Source organism: Athene noctua, chromosome 11 (genome assembly GCF_965140245.1).
Source record: "Athene noctua chromosome 11, bAthNoc1.hap1.1, whole genome shotgun sequence".
Classification (NCBI taxonomy): Eukaryota; Metazoa; Chordata; class Aves; order Strigiformes; family Strigidae; genus Athene; species Athene noctua.
In genome coordinates, this window is record NC_134047.1 from 22,741,994 (window position 1) to 22,755,219 (window position 13,226).

General features: G+C 37.6%; 1 protein-coding gene across 3 annotated transcripts in view; it reads left to right on the plus strand.

The window, feature by feature from the left end:
- HDX (highly divergent homeobox) overlaps window positions 1-12,837 on the plus strand; it is a 53,284-nt gene extending 40,447 nt beyond the window's left edge. For all 3 annotated transcript variants that reach the window (XM_074915061.1, XM_074915062.1, XM_074915063.1), the window contains 3 exons: window positions 2,087-2,170; window positions 4,822-4,944; window positions 5,561-12,837. In XM_074915061.1, coding sequence (XP_074771162.1) covers window positions 2,087-2,170; window positions 4,822-4,944; window positions 5,561-5,686 — 333 coding nt within the window. In that variant the 3' untranslated portion in view covers window positions 5,687-12,837. The remainder of the gene's footprint in view (window positions 1-2,086; window positions 2,171-4,821; window positions 4,945-5,560) is intronic.
- The last annotated feature ends 389 nt before the right edge of the window (window positions 12,838-13,226 follow it).

Consider the following 13,226-nt stretch of genomic DNA (forward strand, 5'->3'; position numbering starts at 1 on the left):
GCACTCTTACTGCAGTCAGAGGTTAAACGGCAGCAGCTCAGAACATGACAAGAGCATTTCTGTTACATTAATCATATGCAACCTGAAGTGGGAGAGCAAAGAGGAGATTCCCTTCCCTCTCTATATATAGAGAGGAGAGAACATTTTCTTTCTTTTGTTAATATATAATCATCTTTTGCATAAACTGAAATCCCACAGCTGTATTTTCTGTAGTTGCCTGAATAGAAACAGCTGCCTTTTTTCCCTTCCGTTTACCTTAATGGCCCGCTGTGACCTTAGATATAATCACTCTTGAGTTTCAGGCTGATGCATTTACCATAGAGATGCAGAATGTAAAATGGCAAAGGTAAAAGATCTGCAAAGATGATATCCGAGAGACTTAGTTCTTCACTCTACGGGGGAAAAAGAGTAGTTCTTTCATACTCTTGTCACGGTAACAACATTTTTTTAAACGTATGCAGTTAAAATTGGGCCAGCATACATTGGACTTGCATAAGAGATACGGTTTTCTTTGAAATTCTAATCTGTTCTTTCCCCTACTAGTTTAAAAATGTATTATTGTAAGAAAGATAGTGTGAATGTTTGGCATTTATTTAGAGACTCTTTCCTCAAGCTGAGTCTAAAACCAGAAATATTTGAATCGCAGTGTTACTCAGGGTATGATATAGCAGCAGATCTTTGTGACATTAAGCCTTTGAAATGTTATCACTTCAGCTGGGTTGTCAGACACTGAAGCACAGAAAATGTGGTTTACGCTCCCTACCTTCAGCAGATACTTGTGAGCTTGGTGGGTACTACTAGTGAGAGACTGTTAACCTCTCTAGAAGGATTTCTCCTTGGTAATTAGAAGGAAATTTCTGATGACTGGTCTGCAGGCAGACAGAAGACACACACACATGCTGCAGAGAAGAAACCTCTAAAAATAACCCCTTCAGAACTCACCTTGAAGAGTATTGTGTCAGTGTGGGCCCTTGCCTACGCTGTATTAAACAGTATAGTAAAAAACATAGTAAAATTGCTTTAACTTATTTTATAGTCTCATAAATGTTTACAACTGTCAAAACAATGAAAAACAGTAAAAAAAAAAAACCCGACCCTTTCTTCTTACAGTACACTGCTTCCCTCTCAAATATAGTGAAATTTATAGTTTCATCTGGGCAGTTGTCCTTCTGAGTTCTTGTTGAAAAATGCCATTCTTATCACTAACTCAAATTTATTCCGTTTGAGATCTAGCTTAGATATGACTAAAAATTAAAACCTCGTAGGTGCACTAAAAATGTGTGCACTTTGTGTTTTCTATTGAAATAACCTTTTAACATAATTTTCTTACATAAGAAGGTTTTCTGTTGTGAATTAAAACAACATGCAAGTGGTAAATCATGTAAAAGTGAATCTTTTAAAACTTGAGATACGATGGGAATGTATTTCTGAGTTCTAAACAGCATTAAGCTTGGCCTTTAACATTGGAGTTTAGGTGTCTTTAGAAACACAATACAAAAAGGCACCTGAGAATTTTTGTGAATTAAGTGAAAATGTCCATGTGTTTGCATTTGGAACTGTCCTTTACATCAACATCCTCTACTGTTTAGGGCATTTGAGTCTCACTATGGCCAAAGAAGGCTGAAGGAGACTGCTTAATTATTTTTTTTTTAGGCAAGAAGTAGGTCAGTTAGGACTTGCCATAATGTCTGTTTTGCTCTGGAGGAATAAACTTTCATAACCTTCTTCGCCTTGCAGGAGGTCTTCAACAAAAGGCTTACAGAATAAAATGCAGGCTTGTGCAGGCTGTAATGAGATATAATATGCAACTGAATGCCAAAAGCGTGGTGATATATAAGCCCCTCCTCTTAAACAGCCTGAGTCACCATGGCAGCAGCTCTGAGTACCGACAGCTTCAGTTTGGATTCTTCCTGGATCTTGTGGCTGAGGTGCATGATTGCCATCTAATGGGGGCTACACAATTCAGAATTTCTCATGAGCAAACAAAAGGTCCCGTTACCTTCATCCTTTCGAGATACAGATTGTTGTTTTCCTGTCTGATCTATGCTTTTGAATATTTGGAATGAACTGTTTCCTTCTGTTTCAGAAAATAGAAATTATAGATGATGAAGAAAGCGATATGATAAGTAATTCTGAAGTGGATCAAATGAGTTCTCTTTTGGATTATAAGGTGAGTAGTTGGGCTGTATGATAGTAAGCAGGGTAGTCCACGGAAAGTTCAGATGGGTGTATCTGTATCAGCAACAGCATGTGGGAGCCTGCAGCTCCTCTGCTTTTCTGGTGGTCCCACACATCATACCCTCAGTCACGTCTCCTCGTGCCATTTACAGCCACATTACCTGTATTTCAACCCAGAGGGAGGCAGGAAAAATCCCATTTCTACAGAGCAGTTACATTACTTTAGCTGCAGCCATCTGCAGCTCCTATCACATGTGCCAGACAAAGCAATTTATTTAGCCTCTGAACCAAAACTTTCTTTTTGTGTGAGAATTATTCTTTGGAGTGCTGCAGCGTGCTTTTCCATGCAGCGGGGTGCTGCCAGCTCTGGAAAGGAATATAACAGTTGGAACCCTCTAATAAAATGGGGGGATCTGAGAAGTCGTTCTTGCAATGTAGTGCAGAACATGTGTGGAAGCAGGAGGTGTGGGAGGGAGGAAAAGCCGTTGGACACCTGACAGCCGCTGTCTTCTGCCAAATGGTAAAGGTTCTGTGTGTGTTACTGCTCTCCTGAGAGTTGCTACAGTCCTGTGTTGGATACTGAACATGTTTTTATGTATGTAGCTGACTTTTTTTTTTTTTTTTTTTTTTTACTTAGAAAACAGGTATGCTCTACGAAAGATAATCAATTACCAAAATAATAAATAGCTCATATTTCCAGAACAAAAAATTACTCCTTCGAGCAGTGTTCTCCTGGTAAGGGCAGTGGAGAATGAATATGGAGAGGGAATGACCTTTTCTTAATGTCACCTGTCACCACAGTGAAAGGCTTGTTGTGACAGCATGCCCTGCAGAACCTTGTTTGTTGGCTTGTTGTTTGACATTAGTGATTAGTCTTTGTTGCTTACGTGTTTTCTGCGTAAATCTGAATTCTTTCTTTGACTGGGCAAAATCCATTGTTAAATAGGCAACTGCTAAGTTTCCATCTGAAAGAAATGCATTCAGCTAATTTTCTATGAAAGCCTCAAACTCACAGCCCAAATATTTCTCTCTTATTCTCTGAGCTTTTATAACCTGAATGGTCAGCAGTGTTTTAACTGAAGAAATGTGAATTTTCTCGGACACCCACCCACCCCCCCCCCCCAAACCAACAACCATTTTTAAAGGCTTGCTACAAACCTTTCTGTTTGTCACATGCTCTCACCTTTTCATATCAGCTACAGTTGAATTACAGCCAGCCCAGCAAATGTGAGCATGAATATCAGAGCATAGTTCTATGTTGGGTTTTTTTAAATATATTTTTATTAAAACAAAATTTCAGCTTATAAATTCACTATTGTAATTTGCTTATGCAATTATTTGCTGCCACCAAAATCAAGGAACATACTGTATGCAGAATTGTCAACCTCATTAATCATGTGGTTGCATAAGCAAGGGTAGGTGTTTTCTTGCCTCCAACATCCCTTGGTAAATGCAACACTTCACATGAATTATCTGTGCACCTAAGTGCTTACTTTTGATGTGTACTGAGCATTGCCAACAATTTCTGTGTGCATATTTATTTCATTATTATCTCAGAGGGTGCACATTTGGTGCTACTGTGCAGACACTTTCTGGAAAAATATACAATGACTTTGATCTTGAAAAGTGAACTGTTTATTTAGGTTATATGATCTTTGCAAAGGTAAACAACCAGAGAAAATTAATTTTAGCTCTACACTAATCAACAGATTTCACATTTTGATCTTGCATACCAATTAGTTGATAAGTTTGAAGGAGAAGAGATATTTGGAATAAACTGAAGTACTTCTCAAATCTGAATTTTTAATTAAGTTTGTTATTTTGATATTAAGTGATTTGCAAGTACAGTAATGCGTATGTATGCAAAGGTTGGAAAAATGCCTTTTTAGCCACAGCATGCACAGCATTAATATTTTTCCATTTTTTAAATACTTTCCTATTTATTCAGTAACTTGAGAGATCTTGGGGAGGTTGGTGAGCTGACACTTTAGGATACATGTCAAATTCAGCTGCACTAGAGGATTCTATATTTTAATTTGTGGTAACTTTGAGGGATTTTCAAGTTATTTTCCCTGATGTTTGTGTCAAGCCTCCTGCTTTAATATTGAAATTTAGTTGCTGTCAGTTCTCACAGTCACCCTTTGTTTTCAGGATCACTTCTTCTAGGAAGAGCCCTGGCCTTCGTTTTAATTTGTTCTGAAATGGAATTAGAGGTCATCCTTATAAAATAAAAAGCAGTGCTTCTTTAAAAGGTTCATGTAGACTTTGGCCCAGGTCATTAATGCTTTAATGACAGTAATTCTGAAATGCCGTGTCTGCGTGTCACCTGGTTGGCTCTCCCACCTCCTGTGGAGGTAATGACAAACGAAACGACACACATGCATTTGCAGGTTTAGGGTGACACTGCGGGTCACTCATCAGAAACTTCTGTTTGTACCCAAAGTCTACGTGCATTGTTCTGTCATTCTGTAACTATAGAACTTTAGGCTGTACTTAATAGTTTTGGCAAGAATCATAATAAACACGTTTTTACTCGTTTTCACTAAACCCACTTAGTTTTAACACAAGTATGTTTAGGTGTCATTAAAAAGATGCAGTGCTGTTTATTATTTCCAGATTTTTACATCCTTTTTCCCCCCACAGAATGAAGAAGTCAGATTCATTGAGAATGAGTTGGAGAATCACAAACAGAAGTATTTTGAACTACAGACGTTTACTCGGAGTTTGATACTTGCTATTAAATCAGATGATAAAGAACAGCAGCAGGTAAGTCTTGAAGTAGGTTTTAATAATGGAAGGTGTTATTTTGTGTTCTGTCACACCCTTGGATTTATTCCGTAGTGCCCAGAGGCTCAAACTGTGTTTAGGACAGTGTTGTCCTGAACATCATACAAAGAAAAGCTGAACTTTACACAAAAGAAGGATCTTGCAATCTACACAAACAATGACATAGACAAAGAAGTGTGACTTTTGTGACGGGACAACCAGAGCACCCGTGTACACTGAGGGACTGGGATCTGTCTGTTGTTAGATCTAAGATGTGAGAGCTAGGAAAAAAGGGCAGGCTTCTTCAGTTTCACTGCACTGCATTTAATACCTAGCACTTCTTTTAATGCTTGCTTGGGTCGTGTCGTGCATGGGGTACCATTTTGTGCTTTATTTCGGAAGAGATTTTGTTGCTTTTATTTTTTTTTTCTTTTGCCTTTAAGATACATCATCTTGGGCAATGTTTTTCCTTTCAGTATCAACACTGACTTTTTTTTTTTAGCCATCCAGTACCAACACTGACTGAAAAGCTCAACAGAGTTTTTTCACTTTTATGCTGACATAAAACATATACCTAATACTGTATTGTAATTTTTATTTTTTTCTTTACTTATAGGCACTGCTCTCAGACTTACCTCCTGAATTAGAAGAAATGGATTTCAATCATGCATCCCCGGAGCCTGATGATACCTCATTCAGCTTGTCGTCTTTATCGGAGAAAAATGCCTCAGACAGTTTGTGATTTATTTTTTTTAACTGACAAAAAAGAAACCCCACATAATGTGTAGGTTTCAAGAGAACGGCATTTTGCTATCCAGTGTTCTTCAGTCCAAAAAAAAGAAAGCCCAAGGTGAAGTAGACTTTCCTGAAGGATGACTGTAGTATGTCATGGCTACAGTTTGCACTGTCAAGAAATTTCGAATGTTGTTTTTGGTAAATGAAAAAACTGTGTGAGGAAAGGTTTCACTTTTAGCAGTTTGGCCTTGATTAGGATAACTTCTGACTTTCTAGAATAACTCTTGCTCTGTAGCAAAGTCTTTTTGAGCAGGGATCCAAGAATGGAAAACAAATGTCCTGTTATACAGACAGCTAATTCTTCAGAGTTGCTTGGTCACCAGTCCTGTTTATTATTTTTTTCCCCATTTTTACTCAGGTAGGTGGACTAAAAATTGGGGATCCAAATAGAATAACGGGCTTTTTATGAGTTTTGTTTGAAACCTTTTGAAAAATCTGAAATTAAACTAAAGCGTTTTTCATTATGCGACTTCAGATTGTTGAATCTTCCCTTTTCTGACCAAAACAGCTGGAAAAAATTTGAAAGGCTAACTGAGAAATTTGAATTATCGCCAATAAATTATTAATGTAAAGAAGCAGTCATTAGTGTTGTAACAAACTAGATGGATATGGGAAACCTGATAGCTGCAGAATGCAACTTTCTGATACTCTCACAGTAGCAATGGGATTAGATGTTTACACTATTCTTTAGGGTTTTATGAATGTAGTTACAGTTTTTATTTGTCAAAGTCTGAATGCTAAAGTTCTGTTCGTTGCTTTCAGTATCAATGATATATTTTTTCACAAACTTTGCTCCATTTTATCAAGACACTGTCATAAATCCACAGCTGTCATTGTGTCCTGAAAGGTATTCAAATGTTTGCAGTTGAGTTTTGCAGATCTTCTAAATGTGACCTGGTTTTGAAGTAGCCCTGTCTGACGAATTTTTTGGCAACTGCCACGTGCCATTTCTAAACTGTGAGCTTGTTTGCCGGCAGTGGCTGAAATGAATTTCTTCTTTCCCAGCTGCTGTTGACATTGAATCCCCTTACTCATCTGATTAAATGGATGTGCAGACACATCCAGATAAACACAGCAGGGCATGTAGGTGCATGCCCATATTATTGATGCTTCATAACTTCTAATCTGAATATTCTCCAGCAAGCGTTTTTGAAACAGATACCTTCACAGTCTGGTTAAAAGCCTGATCTTCCAATTTTATGCCAAATAAGAATTTATTCTGGTGCACCCTTTATTCATGCAGTACAGTACATAATCCCCTTAATTTCAGTGGGAGGTCCAAGGTGTAGCTCAGAAAATACAGTGTTGGGGAAATAACACCTTTTTTTTTTTTTTTCTTCTTTAATACTAGGATTAACTCACAATTTTAGGTTTTCTCCATCTGGTCTCTTCCTCCTTAATCACTTCTACAGCTTTTTTTTTTAGTATCTGTAGTGAGTTTTCAGGGGAGGGGTTGTCTCTGTCCTTGGGCATGAGGAGCGTTTAGCAATATTGTTAAATGCCAGCTGCAGAAAGCACAGTAGCAGTTTTACAAGCAGTTTTAAAACACAAAACAGTTTCACAGTTCTGAATACTATACGATTCAGTTAGTTCCCAAAAGACTTCTTACCATCTATTCTACAGAGTAACCCCGCAAAAGCAAGCTGTTGGGCAACTGTGTTTGAGTTTAGGCATTAAAACTCAGAGTGGAATCCCAGGAGAGAGGGAAGGCACTCTGTGTAACCAGGAGGTAAGTGGAGGCTGCTCATCCTTTCACTGCCTGAGCTGAAGTGTCGCATCCTGGCTGGCAGACATGTCCTTACAGCCTTACTCAAAGGAGGAGTGGTAGTTTACATGCCTGTTGAAATGACCACCTGTATAAAATTGAGCTTTGTGAGCAAAGATCACAGTACTATCCTTCAAATGGAAGATAGAGCTCAACTGTAATTCTGCTCACTCTGAAAAAGTATAAAGGGTTTTCTTATACTGGGTTAACAATGCTTTCTATTTCTGTTCTCTCTAGATAGGAAGTTTGTGCCAGTGACAATGAAACCTCTTGTTTTCTGTGAGCTTTGCTGAAATAAAAAAAAACCATAGTACTGTGATTTGCCACTATTTGGACCCTATTTTCCGGCTTCTTCCACTTTAAATTCCCATGACAGAAGGCAGGATACTCTAAATGAGAGTTCTTGATTTTTATGGTCAATTAAGTCATCCACCTTTATACAAGAAAAACTTTAATTGATGATTCATATTTTGCTACGTCTTGCTTCTATTTCATATGCCAAACAAATGGAAGGAATTAATTTTGAATGAACTACTACCAGATTCACGCAATTCCGTAAGTCCCATTTCTCAAGGAAGCTGGAATCCTCTGGGATGTGCAGCTGGAACTTCAGCTGCAGTCAACGCCCCCGTCATCCCTATGGGCATGTTGTTCTTCGGTCCTTTTCTCTTGTAGGGTGACAAGACAAAACACAGCCAGGTAGTCATGTTGTCATACTGAGACACTTGACAGTATTACAGGATATTCAGGAAGAAAGAGTATAAATCATATTCCTGTATAACAAAATGCTATATAGGATAATACTGTTCAGCTGTTCTGCTTTTTTTTTTTTCAGTATCAGTGTATATTTCCTGCCATACTTAAAACAAAAATGTTAAGGTTATATTAGCATTACTGGTATTTTAAATCATTGCAGCAACAATAGTTTTGCAGTATGGTGGCTGAAGAGCAGCTTGTGAGGGCCTTTAACGTTAACACTTAACCATCCTTAAGAGTTCTGAAAATACATACCCAGGTATCACGCTTCAGACTAGCACCACACACTTGCTCTGTAATTTAGAGGGTGGTTTTGGTTTGCTTGTGTCCCTCACAGGCAACGTAATGTGCTAATTGGGTTTGCAGACTGCATCCCCATCCATGTGACTTGTTCAGCTTGGACCTTAGAACAGCACGAGAGAACTGGGGGTGTTCCCTTCCAACCTGGGCTCCCCAGCTTCACTGGCAGGGTCACATGCTGGTACACAGGCACCGGGACACTTGTTTCCAGCTGAAACTCTGAAAGTTCTTCAGATGATGGAAAACGATGGGGATGGCTCTGTAGACCCACAACACACTGGGATTCGGTTTGTGTTTATTTCCTCTGTTCATAGGACGATAACAAAAGCCCACGTTAAGTGCTAGTTCATCATTTGCATAGACTTCCCATGACTGATAAAGCTAATACTGTGTCGCATTATGATGACAGAAATAAGCCCCCCTTGCTCTTTCAGTGGTTTGCCTCTGTAATTTGAGTAACAGCTACAGATGTGCCATGTATTGATGTTTTTATCATTTCTGCTTTGTCCATGAAAGATGACTTCCCCCGGCATTGTTTATTCCTAATGCATCTGTCGGAACATGAATGATGAAGTATGTCTTTCTGAAGCAACCAAAGTGGAAAAAGGTAGTTCAGAACAGACACTTTAAACCAGAGACAGGACTCTCGCTCTCCTTGGGGAGCAGTGAAAGTCTTTGATGCTAGCAAGCTTGCTTATAGTTAAGAAAGCTGTTTCCTGAAGCTATGCCTCCTTTCATTTCCCTGCAGATGATGCTTCTGTCAAGCCTACAGGTCTAACAGGAGTGAGTAATAGTAAATATTCTAATAGGTGAATTTTTGGCAGATTTAAAAGTACAGGAACAGATGTACCATACAAGTGTCAGTTTTCTTGAGTGCTTGGTTCTTGAAGCAGCACTGCACTTTAATCTTTCCGAGTATTTCTTTTTCGCTAAGGCAATAAGAAGTCTGAAAATGACAAGCAGATCGTGGGCTTTGCAGTCCTCTTGAGTGAAAAAAGGAATGTACCGGTTATACCTTCATCTTCTTAAATTGGGAAGCAGCTTATCAAGTCCAGTCACCAAACGGAGACAGCTATATCTACTGTTGTGGTTATACGGTTGAAAGGATAGGACAAATCAACAGTATCATGAACATCCTTATTGTGGAAATGGAAATTACTGCTTAAATTTGGGATCCCTATTGCACTACTGTATTAGTAACATTGAAAAGAAACTAATGCACAGCACTAACTTCTCCCTAGGTACTCTAGTCATAGCTGACTGTTGGTCTCAGGATACTGATAGCATAAGGAAAGACAATAATATGCATAAACGGAATTAGCACAGAATATCTGAAACATGAAGAATTCGTAACTTGCAATGTTACAACCAAAAGCTTGATTTACTACCTCCAGTCCCGCTGCCCAGATCCTTCAGGTCAGCTGGTGAACCACGAGGCTGTTTACGTGTCAGAAGGACTGGCAGCCCTCTAACCTTCAACTTGCATTTCAAGGTTCTGCCTTTTCTGCCCCAAATCATCGTAAGGTTGAGTAAGTTGCTCAGTTGTGAGATGTCTGATCCAAGTTAGAGGGCGGTTAGTGAGAAAACTCCAGCTAGTTATTAAAAAAAACACAGAAGATGGTTTATGGAGTTCGATTTCTCTGCCCAATTAGTATTTTTAAGCACATTGGCCAAACGTGGAATCATTAAAGTTGCGAACAAAAAAAAGAATAAGCAGTACAACAAAATCGGGGTTTTCCGTGGCAGAATAGGGTTTTATTCTGACTAAAGAGTATTTATTTGTCTCTGAAAGGCAGCAGCTGACATTTTGGTCAGAAGATGACAGACACAAATGGGGCAGAAACTTGGGCTTGTGGTCATTGTTTTTAAACAAATGAGAAATCCTCTTCGATAAAAGAGATGCTTAAGAATGTTCCTGTAAGGAAAATGGTTTCAGGTCAGTGCTTTGGTTCTGGTGAACATTTTACTGTATTACTGAACTAAGTCAATAATTCTTTACAAATTCTGTATTACATTTTACACACACTACCTCTGAAACATGACACCACCTTTAAAACCACACAGAAAATGTGAAGTTAAGCATTTTTTTAACGTTTTATAGGCAATAAATTATTTCCAACGTGCATCCTTCAATTTTGTGCTTGTTTTTTAGTTGAGTGTGAGACATTCACTTTGTTCTTTATTTTAGTACTATTTTTATGTATTTGTCTTAAACACAATCTACAGACAAGGAAATAATAAATATGTGACATTAAGGAGAAAAGATTAGCATATGTTAATGGTGGTATTTCTCTGAAAGCTGAAGGATGATGCAGTAAATGGGCTAGCTGTGCTATTTTTGGTACAGTTACCGTAAGAAATGGATATTATCCTTTATTCTGGTACTAAATGTTGTAACATTTCTCAGTACATCATAGATTAATTTATCAGCGAGAACAGTCAGTAAGTCTCAGCAATGTAATGAAAAGGAATAGGACTTTACATTTTCTGAGACGTAGCAGTTCATAAATACGCCCTCACAGTTTTGTTTCAGCTATTGTTTCTTTTTTGCATAACTATGTATGAAGTCCTTGTAGCAACAATTTTGATTTGCTTGTTAGTAAATGTTAAATGGAAATGAATCGGTAGCAAGCTACGGTTTAAGTGTAAATGTAGACCATGTTTTATAGTCAAATTTCTTCTTAAAAGAGTCCCCGTAACTTCCCCCATCACATCTGTCTCTCTGAAATAGGTGGTGGTGGTCGTTGACAGAATGTACAAGCCCCTTCAGCCTGGGGATGGGTGGGGAATGAGACAAGAGGAGGCATTTCAGTTGAGTAGCAGAAATTAAGATCCTGGGGTTTTATTCAAGAAAATGACAATAAAAATTTCTACACCGTGGAAGACAAGAGCTTCTACTTCATCTCCATATTTTGTGAAATACAGTTCAAAAAGTTGCTGACAAATCCACTGAATTGTGTTGGGGAAAAAATTGTATTCTCCAATGGAAATTATTTCTAGACTTACTGAGTGTATACAAAAATATGCATATTTATAACGTGCATAGACACACTGAACTTGATTATCATATTAGCACCTGCAAAGGTATTTTCACTTAAAATATTACTGTAATTCTAAAATATATTTTATTTGCTCTCATTTTTATGTCTTATATATTGATTACATAGTTTTGAAATTGAGTCAAATACATCCATACAGATACTCTTTATAGTTTAACTCCTTGCAAAACTGGTAACTTTCAGGCTTGGAAATCTATTAAATTTCCCATAATAATGGTATTTCTAAGTGATCTTGAAAAATAAACTGCTGTATTTATGAAGAGATAATGAATCTTCTGCCACAATAATTTCTGCTTTCATTTCACCAAAGGTATCAGTTCGATTTTAAAAAAAAAAAAAATATTCCGAAAGTTTAAATACTGTCGTATAACTTGGATGTTTTCCTTAGCCTACAAAACATAAGATAATTGACGATCTTAAAACTTGTATCATTTCTTTCTGGGACAGTTTGTTAAGCTTTGTAACCTGAGTGGATTACTGAGTTTCTCTGTGAAAATCAATATTTATATTGCATTTTTATTATTTGTATCAGTATGTGTAGCAAAGAAACTACTACAAATCTTAAACTGAAGTACCTCCACTATGGTCCAGGACATATGATCTTGGCTTATTTGAAAGATGGATGCCTAGTGAAATATTCCATACATTTGTATTGATTTTTTTTTTCTGTATATATAAGGGTATTTATAATCTTGTATTAACAGAGTCATCATGAGAAATGCTTATTTCCTCCTTTAGAAGCCTGCTCAGCTATTTTTATATAAAATGTTGGTCTTCGCCTTAATTTTTTTTGTGCAAAGTTGTGCCATAGATATTTTAACTTATCTACAGATAGTTTACAGAAATTGCTTTGACTTGTCTTTAGTTAATTTTTTTTTTTCCCCTCAAATTGTTCTAAATTGTTTTCTCCTCCAAGGTTGGTTTGCTTTCTTAATTTTTTTTTCTTTTTAAGTTTTGGAAGATACCTTCATATGCATTATGCATGCTTTGGTAGGTCAAATTTTTCTGCTGTAGTTTATTGTTTATAGTTTAGCAAAACCTTTCATTGAAAAAAAAAAAAAAAAAAAAAGGAAGTAATGCTTGTACAAATGTATCTAGAATGGCCCAAACGGTCAGAGTAAAGGGCTATTTAGCATTGGTAAATTTGTCTACTAGACTCAAGGATATTTTTCTACGTCTGTCAAGTTTGGGACTATGGAGAAATTAAATAAAGGTTAACTAACTCCTTTTCCTATACAGAGTTCTCAGTTTCTGTATTTATTCTTGCCTCGTAAACATTTCGGCCCTGTTCAAAGTATCGAGAACTAAGTCAAGGTCAGGGCTGAGCGCAGGCGCGTCCACGTTCTGCTCCCCGCTTCTTCACTTTCACTATATCACTGGGCAATAGGAATTTCTGAAATAAAACCATTTTCCAGTTCTCTAGCAAGAATTTAAGACGAGGCAGTTAATATTTGTGGCAGCACAGTGGTCGGGGTCTGTCGGCAATCGGTCCCTTCCTCGTGCTGCGCTGCAGAGTCCTTTGCCATCCAGCGCTTGAGCTTAACAAAACCAAAATAATTTGTACCAAGGTTCTCGGCACTTTACACAGGTTCCTGTGTTTATAAAAA